General features: G+C 28.5%; 1 protein-coding gene across 1 annotated transcript; it reads left to right on the top strand.

The window, feature by feature from the left end:
* The first annotated feature begins 295 nt into the window (after positions 1-295).
* LOC146883296 (uncharacterized) lies at positions 296-3,036 on the top strand. The gene is made up of 2 exons (XM_085667504.1): positions 296-1,226; positions 2,435-3,036. Exons 1-2 carry the CDS (start codon positions 296-298, stop codon positions 3,034-3,036), a joined length of 1,533 nt encoding a protein of 510 aa, XP_085523630.1.
* The last annotated feature ends 15,367 nt before the right edge of the window (positions 3,037-18,403 follow it).

Below are 18,403 nucleotides of genomic sequence, written 5' to 3' on the forward strand. Positions count from 1 at the left end.
TCTTCGATGTTTGTAGTCTCTACTAGTAAGTAGAGGTGCAAGTTGTTTGTTCTTACATTTTTCTTGTAAAAGAGAAATGCAAGATAAGTAGACTAATAAAAGTAAGTAATAACAACAATTAATACTTGTAGTAAAGATAAGTTTTAACAATAGTAAAAAAAAATCTAAAGAAAACTAAAGAAATTGTTCATTCTTTCAGGAAAAGATAGATAACGGACCAAAAATTACCAATGAGTTATTGGAAAGAATGACAATTGTCCTGGAAAATATGAGCCAAAAACAAAATGTTGAACCCATGGAAAATCAAGGATTAGAAACCTTTCGCAGGAACAATCCACAAAAATTTAAAGGAGGATTTAATCCTGAAGGTGCTCAATCATGGATAGCAGAAATTGAGAAAATTTTCATTGCAATGATGTGTACGGATGCAAGTAGAGTCACATTTGCTACATTTATGCTCGTTGAAGAAGCTGAAAACTGGTGGAGATTTACAAAACAACAATTGGAGGATGAAGGGAGACAAATTACTTGGGAAGTCTTCAAACAAAAGTTTCTGAAAAAATATTTTCCAGAGGATCTTCGAAGGAGGAAGGAGGTTGAATTCCTTAATCTTCGTCAAGGAATCATATCTGTAGGAGAATATGCAGCAAAGTTTGACGAGTTGTCAAAGTTTTGTCCTTACTTTCATGATAGAGTTGATGAACGTTTCCGTTGTTCCAAGTTTGAAAGTGGACTAAGACCTGATATTAAACAAGCAGTTGGTTATTTAGAGATTTCTTCTTTTTTCACTCTTGTAAATAGTTGTAGGATTTATGAGGATGATACTAAAGCAAGGCAAACTCAATGGAGGCAAGGAGGGCCTTTGAGGCACAAAAGAAATGATTTTAATAATAAGAAACCCTACCAACGTACATCTCATGCTTCCTGGAATTCTTCAGGACAAAAACATTTCTCTCATGCCAATAATTTAGGCGCAACCCACCCTATCAAATGTTTCCACTGTGGAGGACCTCATATGTCAAGAAACTACGCCACAAGGACTATAACTTGCTTCAATTGTGGGAAGTTGGGTCATTATCGTAATGAATGCAAAGAGTTAATTAAGGAGCAAGGAAGTGAGGGAAGCAACAACGGAGGAAAGAATCAACTTGGAAGACCAAAGACAACCGGAAGAGTCTTCACAATGAATGGTACTGAAGCTGTTCAATCTGAAGATCTAATCCAAGGTAAATGCATCATAAATGGTCACCTCGTTAATGTACTATATGATTCAGGTGCTACTCATTCTTTAATATCACATGAATGTGTCAAACATTTAAAGTTACCTGTCTCTTTATTGCCATATGAATTAACTGTATCTACTCCTACCAATGTTTCAGTCACCACTTCACTTACATGCAAAAATTGTCATATTTCTATAGGGAATAGAAAATTTTCTGTAAATCATATATGTCTACCCTTGTCTCATTTGGATATTGTTCTTGGAATGGATTGGTTATCTTCCAACCATGTTCTCCTAAACTGTCACGATAAGACTTTAATTTTTGAATCACACATAGGTGAAGTTTTTAACTCAAAAGAATTAAAAGAGAGTACTACCAATCATAATGAAATCCCAAAAGGATATGAAGTATACATGATCTTAACTTCTTTAAAAGTCAAGGAAATTCCAGACATTAATAAGTTTCCTGTTGTAAGTTTCCTGTTGTTTGTGAGTATCTTGATGTTTTCCCTGAGGATGTTCCTGGGTTACCACCCCAAAGAGAAATAGAATTCACTATAGACTTGGTACCGGGATTGAGACCTATGTCTATGGCCTCTTACAGGATGTCACCTATAGAGTTATCAGAGTTGAAAAAACAAATAGAAGAATTGTTGGATAAACAATTCATCAGACCTAGTGTCTGTCCCTGGAGTGTGCCAGTATTGTTAGTCAAGAAGAAGGATGGCACTATGAGGTTGTGTGTGGATTATCATCAACTTAACAAAATCACTATTAAGAACAAATACCCTCTACCAAGGATTGATGATTTGATGGATCAATTGAGAGGAGCTGTGGTATATTCCAAAATTGACTTAAAATCTGGCTACCATCAGATTCGAGTCAAGGCGAAAGATATTCAAAAGACAGCATTTAGGACAAGATACGGTCATTATGAGTACTTGGTAATGCCTTTTGGTGTGACCAATGCTCCTGTCATTTTCATGGATTATATGAACCGTATTTTTCATGAATTTTTGGATAAATTTGTGGTTGTTTTCATTGACGACATTTTAATTTATTCCAAAAATCATGAAGAACATGAGAGGCATTTGAGGATTGTGTTACAAATTCTGAGAGAAACACAATTGTATGGGAAATGGTCAAAGTGTGAATTTTGGTTAAAAGAAGTTCAATTTTTAGGACATGTGATATCACAAAATGGCATTGTAGTTGACCCCTCAAAGGTTCAAGTGGTATTACTTTGGGAACAACCAAAGAATATCACAGAAATACATAGTTTCTTAGGATTGGCAAGCTACTATAGAAAATTCATTGAAGGATTTTCTAAATTAGCATTGCCTTTGACTAAGTTAACACGTAAGGGACAACCTTTCAAATGGAATGAAGCATGTGAGTTTAGTTTTCAAGAGTTGAAGAAAAAATTAACATCTGCACCTGTTTTAATCCTTCCTGACCCTGCAAAAAATTTTGAGGTATATTGTGATGCATGCGGACAAGGATTAGGATGTGTGTTGATGCAAGACAGGAAAGTTGCAGCTTATGTTTCACGACAACTCAAGCAACATGAGCTTAATTGTCCTGCACATGATTTGGAATTAGTTGTAGTGGTCTTTGCATTGAAAATATGGAGACATTACTTGTATGAAGCAAGATTTGAAGTTTTCAGTGACCATAAAAGTTTGAAATACCTTTTTGATCAAAAAGAGTTAAACATGAGACAACGTAGATGGATGGAATTTCTTAAGGATTACGACTTTAAGTTGCAATATCACCCTAGGAAAGCAAATGTTGTAGCAGATGCTTTGAGTTGAAAGTCTATACATGCATCCATGATGATGGTGAAGGAATTGGATCTGATAGAATCATTCAGAGACTTGAACTTAGCTGTAAAACTTAGACCCAATAGCATATGCTTAGGAATGTTAAAAAATATCAAGTGAATTCTTAGAAGAAATAAAGAGAGCTCAAGAAAGAGATCAATTTTTGCAAGAAAAGTTGATAACAAAAGTTGAAGGAAAGGAATCTGAATTCCACAAGGATTCCAATGGAATCATCAAGTTTAGAGATAGAATTTGCATACCTGCAAAAGAAGAGTTGAAAAAGTTGATAATGGAGGAAGCTCATAAAAGTAGCTTAAGTATTCATCCGGGTGCTACAAAGATGTATCAAGACTTGAAGAAAATGATTTGGTGGTCTGGGATGAAGAAAGCAGTGGTGGAGTTCGTTGCACGTTGTCTAGTGTGTCAGAAAACAAAAGTTGAACATAGAAAGCCTTATGGGGAATTACAATCCTTAGATGTACCAGAATGGAAATGGGAAAGCATATCCATGGATTTTGTGACAGGTTTACCAAAGATTGTGTCTAGTCATGATGCAATTTGGGTCATTGTGGATAAATTAACAAAATCTGCTCACTTTCTACCTATTAACATTAGATTTTCCTTAGAAAAGTTAGCTCATTTGTACATAAAAGAAATTATCAAGCTACATGGAGTACCTTCTAGTATAATTTCTGATAGAGACCCTCGTTTCACATCTAGATTTTGGGATAGCTTACAAAAAGCCTTGGGAACAAAAGTTAGGCTTAGTTTAGCTTATCACCCTCAAACTGATGGACAATCAGAAAGGACTATCCAATCTTTAGAAGACTTGTTGAGAGCTTGTGTTTTAGAACAAACAGAAAGTTGGGAGCAATTTCTACCACTTATAGAGTTCACTTATAATTACAGTTTCCACTCAAGCATAGGAATGACTCCATATGAGGCTCTATATGGGAGAAGATGTAGAACCCCGTTGTGTTGGTATGAGAATGGAAATTCCTTAGTTTTGGGTCCAAAGGTAATTCAACAAGCAACTGAGAAGATTAAAATGATCAGGGAAAAGATGAAAACTTCTCAAGATAGGCAGAAAAGTTACTATGACAAGCGAAGGAAACCTCTCGAGTTTGAAGAAGGAGATCATGTTTTCTTGAAAGTTACACCTGTAACTGGGGTTGGTAGAGCTCTCTAATCTAGAAAACTTACACCCAAATTCATAGGTCCTTATCAAATCCTTAAAAGAATTGGTTTTGTCGCATACCAAATTGCTTTACCTCCAAACCTTTCAAAACTTCACAATGTTTTTCATGTGTCTCAACTTCATAAATATATTTATGACCCTTTTCATGTGATAGAACCTGATATAGTACAAATACGAGAAAACCTTACCTATGATGTGCTTCCTGTGAGGATTGGAGATCGAAGGATTAAACAACTTTGGGGAAAGGACATACCTTTGGTAAAGATATTATGGAATCAACAAGATGAAAGTGATGCAACTTGGGAATTAGAAAGTAATATGAGAGAGATGTATCCCCATCTTTTTACAACCACTTGAATTTTGGGGACAAAATTCCTAAAAGGAGGGGAGAAATGTAACATCCCTATTTTTTTAATAAACTGTATTAGTTATTTTAAAGAAAACAATTATAAAATCTTCTACTTTTACAAATATTTCGTATTTTATTATGATGTAGTTTAAACATTAAAAATATAGTTTATCATGATGTAGTTTTTACTTATTAAAAATAACAATAAGAAAAAAAACAAAACTAATAATGTGTATATATATATATATATATATATGTATGTATGTATATATAAATATTAGGTCAAAATATTTTAATTAAATAGGTGTGTGAAAAAAAAATGAAAATGAAGAATCTTCTAAAAGAGAAAAAAAAATTAGAAAAGAAAAAGAAAAGAAAAAGAAGAAGAAGAAGAAGAAGAAGAAGAAGAAGAGATAAGAAGATAAGAAGAAAAGATAAGAAGAAAAAAAGAAGAAGATAAGATGAAGAGATAAGGATTATCTCTTCACTAATGCACTAATGTAGGTAATGATGATTTTGAAAGAAAAATCAAAATAGCACATGGCTTATGGCTTGCTTATATATATATATATATATATATATATATATATATATATATATATATATATATATATATATATATATATATATATATATATATATATATATATATATATATATATATATATATATATGAAATGAAGTTACGTGAAAGAGAAAGGAGAAAGAAGCAGAAAGAAAAAGAGAAAGAGAAAGAAAGGAGAGAGAGAGAAAGAAGAGAGAGAAAGAGAAAGAGAAAGAAGAGAGGGAATGAGAAAAAATAGGGAAAGAAAGTTTAGAACAAAGATTCAAAGAGATCTTAGTCCTCTTCAAATATTATTACTGTGCCCTTCAATCGATAAGGTAAAGGGGGAGTGAGGTTAAGCTCTTTTTATATTAATCTTGATAAACTCATGGGTTTTATATTAATATTTTATTTATTTTAACTGATATATTATTCTATTTACTTTCATTTAACTTATTTTCATTTATTATCCTCTAATATTTATTTTATTTAATTTCTAATTACGCACTGATCCTGTTTATTTATTTATTTTATTTAATCTTCAATTATGCACTGATACTGTTTATTTATTATATTTAATTTATCTCCAGTTTTGCACTGGTCCTGTTTATTTATTTTATTTATATCTAGTTATGCACTGATCCTATTTATTTATTTTATTTTATTTATCTCCGGTTTGGTCCTATTTATTTATTTTATTTATCTCCAGTTACACACTGGTCCTATTTATTTTATTTTATTTATCTCCAGTTATGCACTGGTCCTATTTATTTATTTTATTTTATTTATCTCGAGTTACGCACTAATCTTATTTTTTTATTTTATTTTATTTATCTCCAGTTACCCATTAGTCCTATTTATTTATTTTATTCTATTTATCTCCAGTTACGCACCGATCCTATTTATTTTATTTTATTTATCTCCAGTTATGCACTGGTCCTATTTATTTATTTTATTTTATTTATCTCGAGTTATGCACTGGTCCTATTTTTTTATTTTATTTTATTTATCTCCAGTTACGCATTAGTCCTATTTATTTATTTTATTTTATTTATCTCCAGTTACGCACTGTTCCTATTTATCTATTTTATTTTATTTATCTCTAGTTATGCACTGGTACTATTTACTTATTTTATTTTATTTATCTCTAGTTACGCACTTGTTCTATTTATTTATTTTATTTTATTTATCTCTAGTTATGCACTGGTCCCATTTATTTATTTCAATTAATATATTTCCAGTTATGCACTGGTCCTGTTTAATTTATATTTTTGTTATTATATTTATTTATAATGTTATAATCCTTATCTAATTATTTATTTAAAGTTCTTGCTTTGATTCTTATTTTATCATTATTTTATAAAAAAAATAGATGTGAAGTGAAAGTAAATATTATTTCATTCAGTGACCTTGGATAGAAGAAAATTGCATGTACATTTTATCGTTGTTTTATATTCTTTGTGTATAGTTTATACAATGACATGAATTGATAGTCATCATATTTTATGACCTTTGAAAATATCCAAGAGTATGTTAGTTAAGTAGGAGTTAAGTCTGGTTTCAATAAGTTGAGATTAAACCAGTGTCAAAGTGTTTGTATTTGGGAAGTCATAATTTGGTACACTGCGGGATGAAAGGCAGGGACCATGGTGGGGTCTAAGGAAGTTTTACCAAGTAGGTGAATATCTGTATAGTTCATAATAGCACACTGGACTAGGATATTCATAGGCCAAACTTGGGACTCGGGTGCAGTCAAAACCGAGGCAAAAGGCAGGGTCTATGGCCTCGGGTGCAGTGAAAACCGAGGCAGAAGCTCCCTCTATGGCTTCGGTTCTTAACCGAGGCCAAAAGCTATGACCTTTTGGCCTCGCCCCAATATGCTTCGGTTCCCGAACCGGTGCAGAATATTAAAAACAACCGCTGCCAAAGGCCCTTCCTGCACTGGTGAAGGTTAGGTAGTGAGTATATATCTCTTTTGTGAGTCGATGAATGACTAATATTCTCAAGAAAGAAATAATTATGATTGTACCAATGTTTTATGAGAAATACTCAACTACCTAATCATTTCCCAAAGGAACTTTTGATGTTCAGATTTGATCATCAGAAGTGGAATATGGATTCATATGTCTGGTAAAACAAGATCAAGTTTTGTGGTTGTAGGTCCAAATTTAGGCCCCCGGTGTCTGTATTGTTTGTTGAGTTTATTAAGATTAATATTTAAGGCTTATAAAGACCTCACTTCTTTCATATTTTTCTTTCATATGTACCTGTTGCATGAGCAGAAGAGGAACATGCTCAGTGAGAGTTGTTCGGGATATTATTGGTGGATCTTCTAAAGATTGACTCATGGATAATTTCTATTAATGTCTTTAGGAGATATTAGAAATATAGACAATCTTCTATTCTGATGTAGGACTCTTAATATTTTACAAATATATATATTTTTGTAATATTTCATGAACAATTACATAGATGTAAACTATATATATGAATATCAAGTTATGTTATTATTAATGTTCTCTCAAGGATAATCTTATGGAAAAAAAATTAAATCCATAGCTTTTTATCAAATAATAATTATTTAGTATAGTAGTCGGGGCGTCGCATCGTCACATTTGTTGTTTCAAATATATTATTATAAAAAAGTATATATATATATATATATATATATATATATATATTATTTGTTGTATTTCTTTTATCAATGACAACATAAAGGAGATTGAAGAAGTTTGTTTAAAGTGGGTAGCATAAAAATTAGTGATGGTTATGATTTATTCATAGGATTATGTATGATCTTTAGGAGTAATAAGGTAACTTAGTAATTAGAGGAAATGAAATTGAGAGAAATTGTAGAGGTTATGAGTTCAATTGCTTTCACTAAAAAGAACTAACGAAAATTTACTGAAAAATATTCTTTGGATTAAGTTATTTAAGATCCTTCATGTTACATCACTCATGACTTGAATCGACAAAGATTGCAACATGTAACATAGGGCAACATTTATACTTTGTAGTTGGTAACAAGTTGTACCTTCTTCTAATTCCTCCGTAAATTGGGATGAAGTAAGTAATTAACAACGACACTGGACACAAAATGGACATGAACAGTTCAACACATGTAGTTTTTAAAATGTAAGAGACACGAGAAAACGAATCTGAATATAAGATCGTTATAAATTATTTAATTTAGCCACCAATATTTCTACAGTGAAAATCATCTATAAATAACATTAGTTAAATATAATAATCTAAACATATTGTTGTTTAATACAAATTAAATCTAATCTATTATTTAATATCCAAAAATTTAAAAGTAGTCATCATAAAATATTTATTCCATATTTCTATAATTATAATAGAAATGTATGCAATAAATTTATAAGTTTGTGAGTTTCTCGAAAAATCACGTATTTTAAATTGGATACTTCACTAAAATATATCTAATCGATGTTCAATATGTGCCAAATACAGGAACGATAGTCCAAATATTTAAAGTCATTTTTTATTAGAGGGTATCACTTAAAATGAATTTTCCTACAAATCAATTTTAATTTAATAAATATTTGAGCAAATTTATATTTAAACTAAGACTAAACTACCATTTAACATAAAATAATCTTTGACATAAAAATAATTATCTGTAATTATTTTTTCCCTAAATTAATATATTTTAGATATTTGATTAAAAGAAAATCATGTTAACATACATTCAAAGTTTTCTATTTGAAAACATATAAATTAACCTTCGAAATCACTATTATAATTTTTAATGTCAGTTTCAATTAACTAACCAACACAGAATTTGTCGCCATAAAAATATCATAACATTGATTTAATATAATCATCAAAATAATAGTCACTACAATTATTAAAGTCAGTTTCAACTGCTTCTAAATTAATTTAATGACGATCAGCTAGAAAAATCATAACTTTTTTTAAAATAAAAATTCAATATTTAGTGGTAATTTCAACCACTTCTAAATTAATTTTTTGAAAAAAAAAAAACTTATCTAGTACTTAATCACAATTACAACTACTAGAAAAATCACAATATTTTAAAAAAAAAATTAATATTTAGTGGCACTTTTAACCGTTTCTAAATTAATTTTTAAACAATTTTATGTAATGTTTAGTGATGATTATAATTACCAAAAAAATCATTATTTTTTCAAAAAAAAAAATCAATATTGAGCGAGAACTGTAATTGTCAAAAAAATAATAATTGTATTCATGATGAATAGATAACATATAAGAACCCCTTACTTGAGGTTATTGGTGTTACCTTAACTGGAATGACCTTCTTTGCTGCATTTTTTTATTGTCATTTGAACATGAAAATAATTTTGTCGAGGCCCTTGAAAGGCTTTAAAGGTTGTTTTTAAGAGTTGATCCATATCCTAGGGTTGTACTAACTAATAAGGACATTGTTTCGTTGATTGAAGTTGTTTTTCTTTTTCGAAGCTCCCAATATGCTATGTTGATTTCACATTGACAAAAATGTGAAAGAAAAATGTGTAATGTTAGTGCACATAAGAGAGTCATGGGATCAAATCATGGAAGCTTGGGGAATGTTACAGACTGTGATGATTTAGAAGGATTTGAACATTGTGTTTAAGCATATGAATTTCCTTATTCTCCATGCTCTATCTATGTTAAATTTCCATGTAACGTCTGGTTAATTGCATACAAAGAAAAATTTGTTAAGGCATGTACATATAAGGTAATGCATATATGTAACGTAATAAGTGTAAATACTCAATTTCGTCCGGATGACTAAATAATAAATAAAATAAAATAAAAATTAATTTTTAATAATAATAATCTTATTTTTTTATTTTCTAAATAACTAATTTAAATATAATATAACATAATTAAACATTTTCAAAATAGAAAATGAAAAAGTAAACGAAATAGAAAAATAAGAAAAATGACTTTTATAATGAAAATAAGATTTTAAAAGATAAACAAAAAAAACAAAACATAAAAATAATAATAAGAATAAAAAAAAGTTGTATAATAAAAACATAATAATAAATTAAAATAGAAAAATAGCTTTTAAATAATTAAAATAGTTTTATAAAATATATTTGAATTTATAAAAAAAATGAAAAAAAAAGATAACGGTAAAAAAACTATAAATATATTAGACTAATAAGTATTTTAAAAAACTAATAAAATTAAAAAATAAATTAAAAAAAGATATATATAATTTCTACTAAAGAAATAAATAAAATTGAAATTAGGAAAAGTAAGAAAATTATTTTTCAAAATAAGTGGTTATATGTTACATTTACTCATCTGTATCCTCTTTATACTCTCACAATCTAGATTCTCTCCCCATTTCTTTCAACCTTCGCACACAGTTAATATCTTAGATGATGCTAACAAAAATAGTAAAAATGTCTCAGGATCTGATAGTCTTTCACTCTTACGTCCGTCCCTCGAGCTCTTTTTTTTTTTTTTCACTTCATTTAAGAGAGGTTTTTTCAAACAACAGATAACTAGACATTTCTCCTTTATCCACCGTCATCTTCTTCCCAAGGTCAAAAATATCCTTTTTTGATCTCACTCTCATCACCCTTCGTTAACGATCATTCTAGAATAACTGACACTAAGGGATCACACACCTCAATACCCAACACAAAGAAAAAGCACCTGAAAAATTCTTCTTGGAGGGGAAAAACTACCAAAACATGGAGCTTTGAGAAGATAAGAGAGATACACTTACAAACATTGTTTTGATTTTAAAAAGCAAAAATCTTCAAACAGGTGTGAAAAAAAAATCAGGTTTTTCTTTCTCCTTTTATATTTACTTGTGATATTTATTATGAGATCATAGCACCAAACATATTGACTGTTTTTTCTCTCTCTTTTCCTTCCCTCACACTGAAGCTTGAACTCGTCATGACATCGTATGTATATGTTCTAATTATCATTTATTTTATGAAACTGTCTCTTGTAATATGGTTTTATTATGTCAAAAGAAATGGTTGGTTGTGTAATATACGAAATCTGGGATGAACTTTATTGCCATTAATATTAGATGAAAGATGCATGTGTGTGGGCATAAAAAGGTGTCAAAGAAACATAAAGCTCATATGTATATATAAATCTCTGCATTTGGAAGCTTCTTTTGGTACGTTAGTTTATTAATTAAAATCTTTTATACTTTTTCCTTAATTTCTTTTATCGGAATGCGAGTTTTGATTTTAATGGTTAATATAATATGTTGCTTATATTGGATGTTTCAAAATAACGCACAAGATACACACTAAACATCAATATTGGAATAAAGAATTTTGAGATAGCTATTGAATAATAAATATGTCTAGGCATTAACTGAGAAAATTTTATTTTTGTTTGGTGATATTCTTTTCTAAAAGAGATATATAATATTTTACAAAAATTATCAATTATTTATTTTGTTATATATATATATATATATATATATATATATATATATATATATATATATATCGAATAACATTAATTATCATGTTGAGTCTCGAATTTGCTTGATAATTAAAATTTCAAAATTCTCATTAATTATCATGTCGAGTCAGGTGAATAAAAAATAATATAAAGGAACTAATAATTGATTAAGCCAAACTAGTAATATATGAAATGAAATGGGTTAGGTGAAAGAAAAAAAAACCCATGTTTGTTTCTGTTTGCATTACTCTTTTTGAACCCATTTTCTAATATTTACAGTTGTAAGCTTCATATGACCAGACTACTTTGCACACCGCTGTTTCTTATGCTTTGCACCTCCATTCTTTTACTTTGTGCATCCTTTGTTTTAGTATTTGCACTCCTCTAATAATCATAAAAAATTTAGGTTCTTCACACTCGTGTTATGGTATTCATGCCTCTACTTTCATGTTACTTGATGATTCATTTCTTTTGTATAAAATCATTCTCTCCTTTCACGTCCAAATTTTTAATGGCTAATATAATATGTTGCTTATATTAGATGTTTCAAAATAACGCATAAGATACACACTAAACATCAATATTGGAATAAAGAATTTTGAGATAGCTATTGAATAATAAATATGTCTAGGCATTAACTGAAAAAAATTTATTTTTGTTTGGTGATATTCTTTTCTAAAAGAGATATATAATATTTTACAAAAATTATCAATTATTTATTTTGTTTTATATATATATATATATATATATATATATATATATATATATATATATATATATATATATATATATCGAATAACATTAATTATCATGTTGAACCTCGAATTTGCTTGATAATTAAAATTTCAAAACTCTCATTAATTATCAAGTCGAGTCAGGTAAATAAAAAATAATATAAAGGAACTAATAATTGATTAAGTTGAACTAGTAATATATAAAATGAAATAAAGAAATAAACGTTAGGTGAAAGAAAAAAGACTCATGTTTGTTTCTGTTTGCATTACTCTTTTTGAATCCATTTTCTAATATTTGCAGCTTTAAGCTTCATATGACCAGAATACTTTGCACACCCCTATTTCTTATGCTTTGCACCTCCATTCTTTTACTTTGTGCACCCTTTGTTTTAGTATTTGCACTCCTCTAATAATCATAAAAAATTTAGGTTCTTCACACTCGTGTTATGTAGGGCTAGGCAAAATAAACCAAACTGCACTGCACTACCAAAAATTGCACTGAACTAAAAAACTGTTCGCATGAACTGCACTGAACTGAAAAATAGTTCAGATGAACTGAACTGAACTGTTATTCTTAAAAATAAACTGGACTGAACTGCACTGCACTATAATATAAACTGAATTGTTTTATGAACTGCATTACGTCAGAACTGAATTGCACTGATTTTGAATAAACTTCACTATTTTTGAACTGAGTTGTACTACTTTTGAATCGGATTGCATTGATTTTTAACTGAATTACACTATTTTTGAACTTAATTACACTATTTTGAATTGAATTGCACTAATTACATATGATTGCATTACGCAATAATAATCTAAAGTTTATAATTTGAAAGTGCTTAGGAAATAATACTTGAAATATGCATCATACTTCAATACACCAATTAACTTTTTTATAATTTTTTTTATTTATATTAAAGTTTTCCGTAACTTAAAATGTAATTAAAATATTAAAATTAATATAATAAATATAAATATAGGTATTAACTTATTTTTTATATTTTAAAATCTTATGTAATATTACTTTTTAGTTTTTCAATGTTTATTATGTTACATCAAATTTTTTAAAACAATTTATTTTATAAAATTTTTAAAATTAATATTTTTTTAACATTTGTATTCATTAATATTTGTGTGAAAAATGTTCTAGAAATTTTATGAAGTTCTAAAATATATTTCGTGAAGCAACGAACCAATAACTTTTTATATTTTTTAAGAATTTTTTAAAATAAATTCTCTTTAAAAAAGTTGACGCCACATAATAAATATTTTAAAACTAAAAAATAATATTACATAAGATTTTAAAATAAAAGATACGTTACTACCAATATTTATATTTATTATACTAATTTCAATATTTTAGAATATAAATAAAAAATTATAAAAATGTTAGCTGTCACAAAATTTAATTTTTAAAAATAATTTCTGTAAAATCATAAAATAAAAATAACATTACATAGTAAAATTCATTCAAAATAAAATAAGATCTTGAATTAATTTATAATTTTTTTAATAAATTAATTATAAATATTTTATATTTTTCTCAAAGAAAGAGTAAAGAAAAAAATTAAGACAAAATAAAATAAATATTTCAATATGAAAGAGAAAGAATAGAACGTAAGACACAAAATACATAAGTCCAATTCTTATCTTAATACCAATATTTTATTTGAGGTATTTCGCTATTTCAATTTACTATAGTTCAATAGTTAACTTAGTTAACTTAACATAAGTTTAGTTTCTTAAAACTGAACTATTTTATAATACCGTTCAATTATTATTATGAATAGTTTAGTATATTTTAGTTTAATATAGTACAATTAACTATAGTTTAGTAAAGTTTAGTAAAGTTTAGTAAATTGTGCCCAACCCTAGTGTTATGGTCATGCTTCTACTTTCATGTTACTTGATGATTCATTTCTTTTGTATAAAATCATTATCTCCTTTCACGTCAAAATTTTTAAAAATTGAAGATTATTAATTATCATGTTAAGTCTAGGACTTACTTAATGATTATAATTTTCATTCGATTTGAATAAATTTTAATTATCATGTCGGGTCTCAAACTTGCTTGATAATCATTTTTTCATAACTTTAATTATCATGTCGAGTCTCGGATTCACTTGATAATCATTATTTTTCATAACTTCTAACACCTTTATCTCCTAGGGAGGTTTGTGAGGATCAAATTAAGATGAGAGTGAGAAGAGAGTAAGAGAGAAAAGAAGGAATAGAGAAAATTCCAAAAAAAGGCAAGAAAAAGGAAGGTAAAAAAAAATAAAGAGTGATAAAAGCCTTATCTTGAGAGAAAAAGAGTTAAACAGAGCGTTGATTAAGAAACAACCCTTATATTTGCTTATGCCTAACAATATTTGTCTCTCTTCTGTGCAAGCTTATTTGTCTTTAGGTATGGCGCAACTTCTCAAGAAGTATGATGATGTCTTTCCTAAAGACATCCCTCATGGTTTACCTCCTAAGAGGGGTATAAAGTATAATATAGATATCATTCAGGGTGCATCCCTTCCTAATAGGCCAACCTATAGGAGTAAACTAGAAGAAACTAAAGAGACACAAAATCAAGTGGAGCAACTTATGAAAAAAAGTATCGGTTCGGGAAAGTTTGAGTCCTTGTGCTATTCTAGTAATTCTGGTACCTATGAAAAATGGATTGGGGAGGATGTGCAATGACTGTAGAGCCATCAAATATATCATTATAAGGTGCGTATTTGATCGGGGAGGACCTTTCAGAATTCAGGTCGAATTCTCTCCAAATAGGGGAGAATGATAAAGAATCTTCAAGTGAGACAAATTTGAGGACAAATTCTCTTTAAGAAGAAGGGTATGATAGAAGACTATTTCCTAAACTTCAAGTGGTACGAATTTGAGGACAAATTCTCTTCAAGAAGGAGGGAATGATAGAGAACTATCCCAAGATTTCATACAAGAAGAACTTGAAAATGAACCTTTGGGTTTTCTTTTAGAAATTAGTTATCTCCTATGTTTTTGGGCTTTGAGCTTTCTTTTATAAATTAGTTTTATGTTTTTATGTTTTGGGCTTGGACCTTCTTGTAGGGTTCTCATGTTTTCTTAAACTTATGTGCCTATATATAGAGGTACCAAAAATAATGTAGACACTTTTAGTCATATATTGAATTTGATTACATTAAAGAGAGAATTCTCTTTGTTCTTGGCTTATGTCTCCAGTTCTTATCAAAGATTAACATCTTTGTGGCGAATCATCACTTGACTTATCAATCTGCTAGATTGTGGCGTCCTCCATCTCTGTCTTATTCTGTGTTCTTCTCTTATTTATTTGTGTCGTGCCTCTTGATGATTCAAATTAAAAAACGATCGTACTCTTTCTTGGATAGGATCGTATCAGAGCTGGAGAGGGGCTAGTATGGGAATTATATAGAAAATATTTTATGTAATTAGAATATTATGACGTTTATATGTTGGAACTGGCGATGTTGTCGTTTTAAATTTTGAACTTTGGCGCAAACAATAAAAACTTAAATTTCCCGTGTTTTGGGAAAAAGGTTTAATAAATTGTTGATTTATTTTTATGTATTATTTTGTTTCATTTAAATTAGTAATATCCGACAAAGATGTTACATTTTCTTCTTCCTCCATTGGCACACTTCTGTTTTTCCTTCACCTCTAGCAAAGCTCCTTTTTGTTCCTCCACCTTTACCGGCACCCCACTCACCACCTTCTTCTTCCTTCAATATCATCTTCCTCCAACCTCCATCTTCTTTCCAAAAAAGACATTCTAAATTGTGCGATGGAGAATACATTTTTTGTTTTGAATTACAGATACACAAAATTTATATTTTAAATTGTACATTTTGAAATACAAAATTATATAATTTGTATTTTGAATTAAACCATCTGAGATACAATCAATAATGTATGAAATATATATTTTGTATTCTTGATTGTACATTATGAAACATCATTGAGAACTTGCATTCTGAAACTAAAAATGAAAGTTCTAAACTAGAAAGTAAATGTGAAATTTTTGGTATATGAAAATGAAAGATGAAATTATGGAAGTGCATGAATAAGCATCCCAAAGTTATGTTTTATGGGCCAAGGTAGATGTTTGTTAGATTGGTCCCAAAAACAAATGTTTAAAATGCATCTACTCTTCTAAACTTTTCACATCGTTTGACCAAAAACTTATGTCGTCAAATAGTCCACACTATGAAAAACGTATGTCTCGAATCACGGAATTTTGTTGAAGAGAATCACAACGTTGTTTTACAAAATATATATATATATATATATATATATATATATATATATATATATATATATATATATATATATATATATATATTATTGTCAATGCGATATACATGAGAGATTAATCAACATGGAACTTTCTCTGAAGTAGAACCTGTTTCATTTTAAGGATACACCAAAGAAGGTACAACAATTAAATTAGACTAATGATGCAAAGGTGATCCAAGCCACGAAATAAAGATTAACTACGACACAAAAAAAAAACATTACAATTTTCTAGGATTTGAATCAGTTTGTTTGAATTTAAGTGAACTTGAAATTTGAATTTGATTTTTTTAATTAAAGTATCCAAATATGTTGATAATTAACTTTGTTGAAATATTTTTCAATCTTTAGTTATTGTCATTTATTTGATTTTGTAATCGAAGTAACCATATGTTGATAATTTATTGGGTTAAAATATTTTTTTATCTTGATTGATTTTCACTTACAATATTTTTATGAATAAGAACCAAGTATTTTTATTTTCTAATTTATTAAATAAAATTTTAATATCTAAAAAGTAATAATAAAAATATCAATAAAATTAAAGAAAAAAAGTAAAAAATAATAATAATGTCAATTATCAATTTATATAAATTCATAATATGAAAATGGATGAGCATATATTTATAATTGGAGATACCATAAAATATAGAAGTTAGATGGTTCGGTAAGAATAGTTTTCTTTAAAAAATATATATATTTTATTGTGTTATTTTTTAGGTTCTGCATTTACTGCTATAATCAATTTAGAGTAAGATTTGTAAGCAAAGTTTATTTATAATTATTATTACCGTTTATTGTTCTTAATTGGAGAAATCTTACTTGAGCATGTGAGAGTCCAACTTTGCATATCTTAACCATGAATGTGTACTTTTTGTTTTTTATTCTAATTATTTTAGTAACAAGTACGTATTCTCATGGGAAAAACAACAACACAACCAAAAATACATATGATGCAGTGTATTAATTTCTCCTAACTTCAAGAATCTATGAGGATCAACAATAATAAAATGGCAATAATAATTACAATCAAAGAACACATCAATTTTAGCATGGAAAACCCCTCAATTCAAGAGTAAAAACCACGAGTTGTTCAGACCAAAGAAATCGCTCCACTATAATCAAAAGAGTATATAAATGAGTCTTAACAAAGTGAGCAAAATCCCTAAAACAAAATTACTGTGCGGGACTAATAACTCAAACTTGAGACCTCCGATTGACAATCCGAACGGTCATAATGAAGAATCATATGCTGTGAAAGTTTCAGTCTGATCCAACAGTTAACAAACCCACAATCGTCAATTTACCGAGACTGTACAATGTGAAAAATCTGCAAAATTTTCTCCCCTTTCTCTCTTCTTCATGTCGCGTTTTTTGTCACTCAATGCTTTCACATTCTACTGGAAGCTCTCTCACTTACCCAAAGTTTGGGAGCCCAAACCCATATATTCAAATAGAAGTTTACCAAGGCTTTGATTAAGGCGAAGAAATTTCCTCGATCTTTATTTATGAGGACCTACAATTGTGCATGCACTTTGTCTTTTGGTTCTCATTTTTGTCCACTAATGGGAGGTCTTGTGATGATTCAAATCAGATCTTATTCACTCATTAACAAATCTACGTGATTTGACTCCAAGTAAGAAGAATACGATTTGCATTTTTATTTTACTTTAACTTATATATAAGTAAATATTGAATTTGATCCTAAAATTTGTTAATTTTTTAGTTGTACCTAAATTATGTAATATAATTTTAATTTAAATTATAAACGTTAAAATTCATTATAACTATTTACAATATAA

Source organism: Vigna unguiculata, chromosome 10 (genome assembly GCF_037176805.1).
Source record: "Vigna unguiculata cultivar grain cowpea cultivar isolate G323 ecotype 2 chromosome 10, ASM3717680v1, whole genome shotgun sequence".
Taxonomy (NCBI): Eukaryota; Viridiplantae; Streptophyta; class Magnoliopsida; order Fabales; family Fabaceae; genus Vigna; species Vigna unguiculata.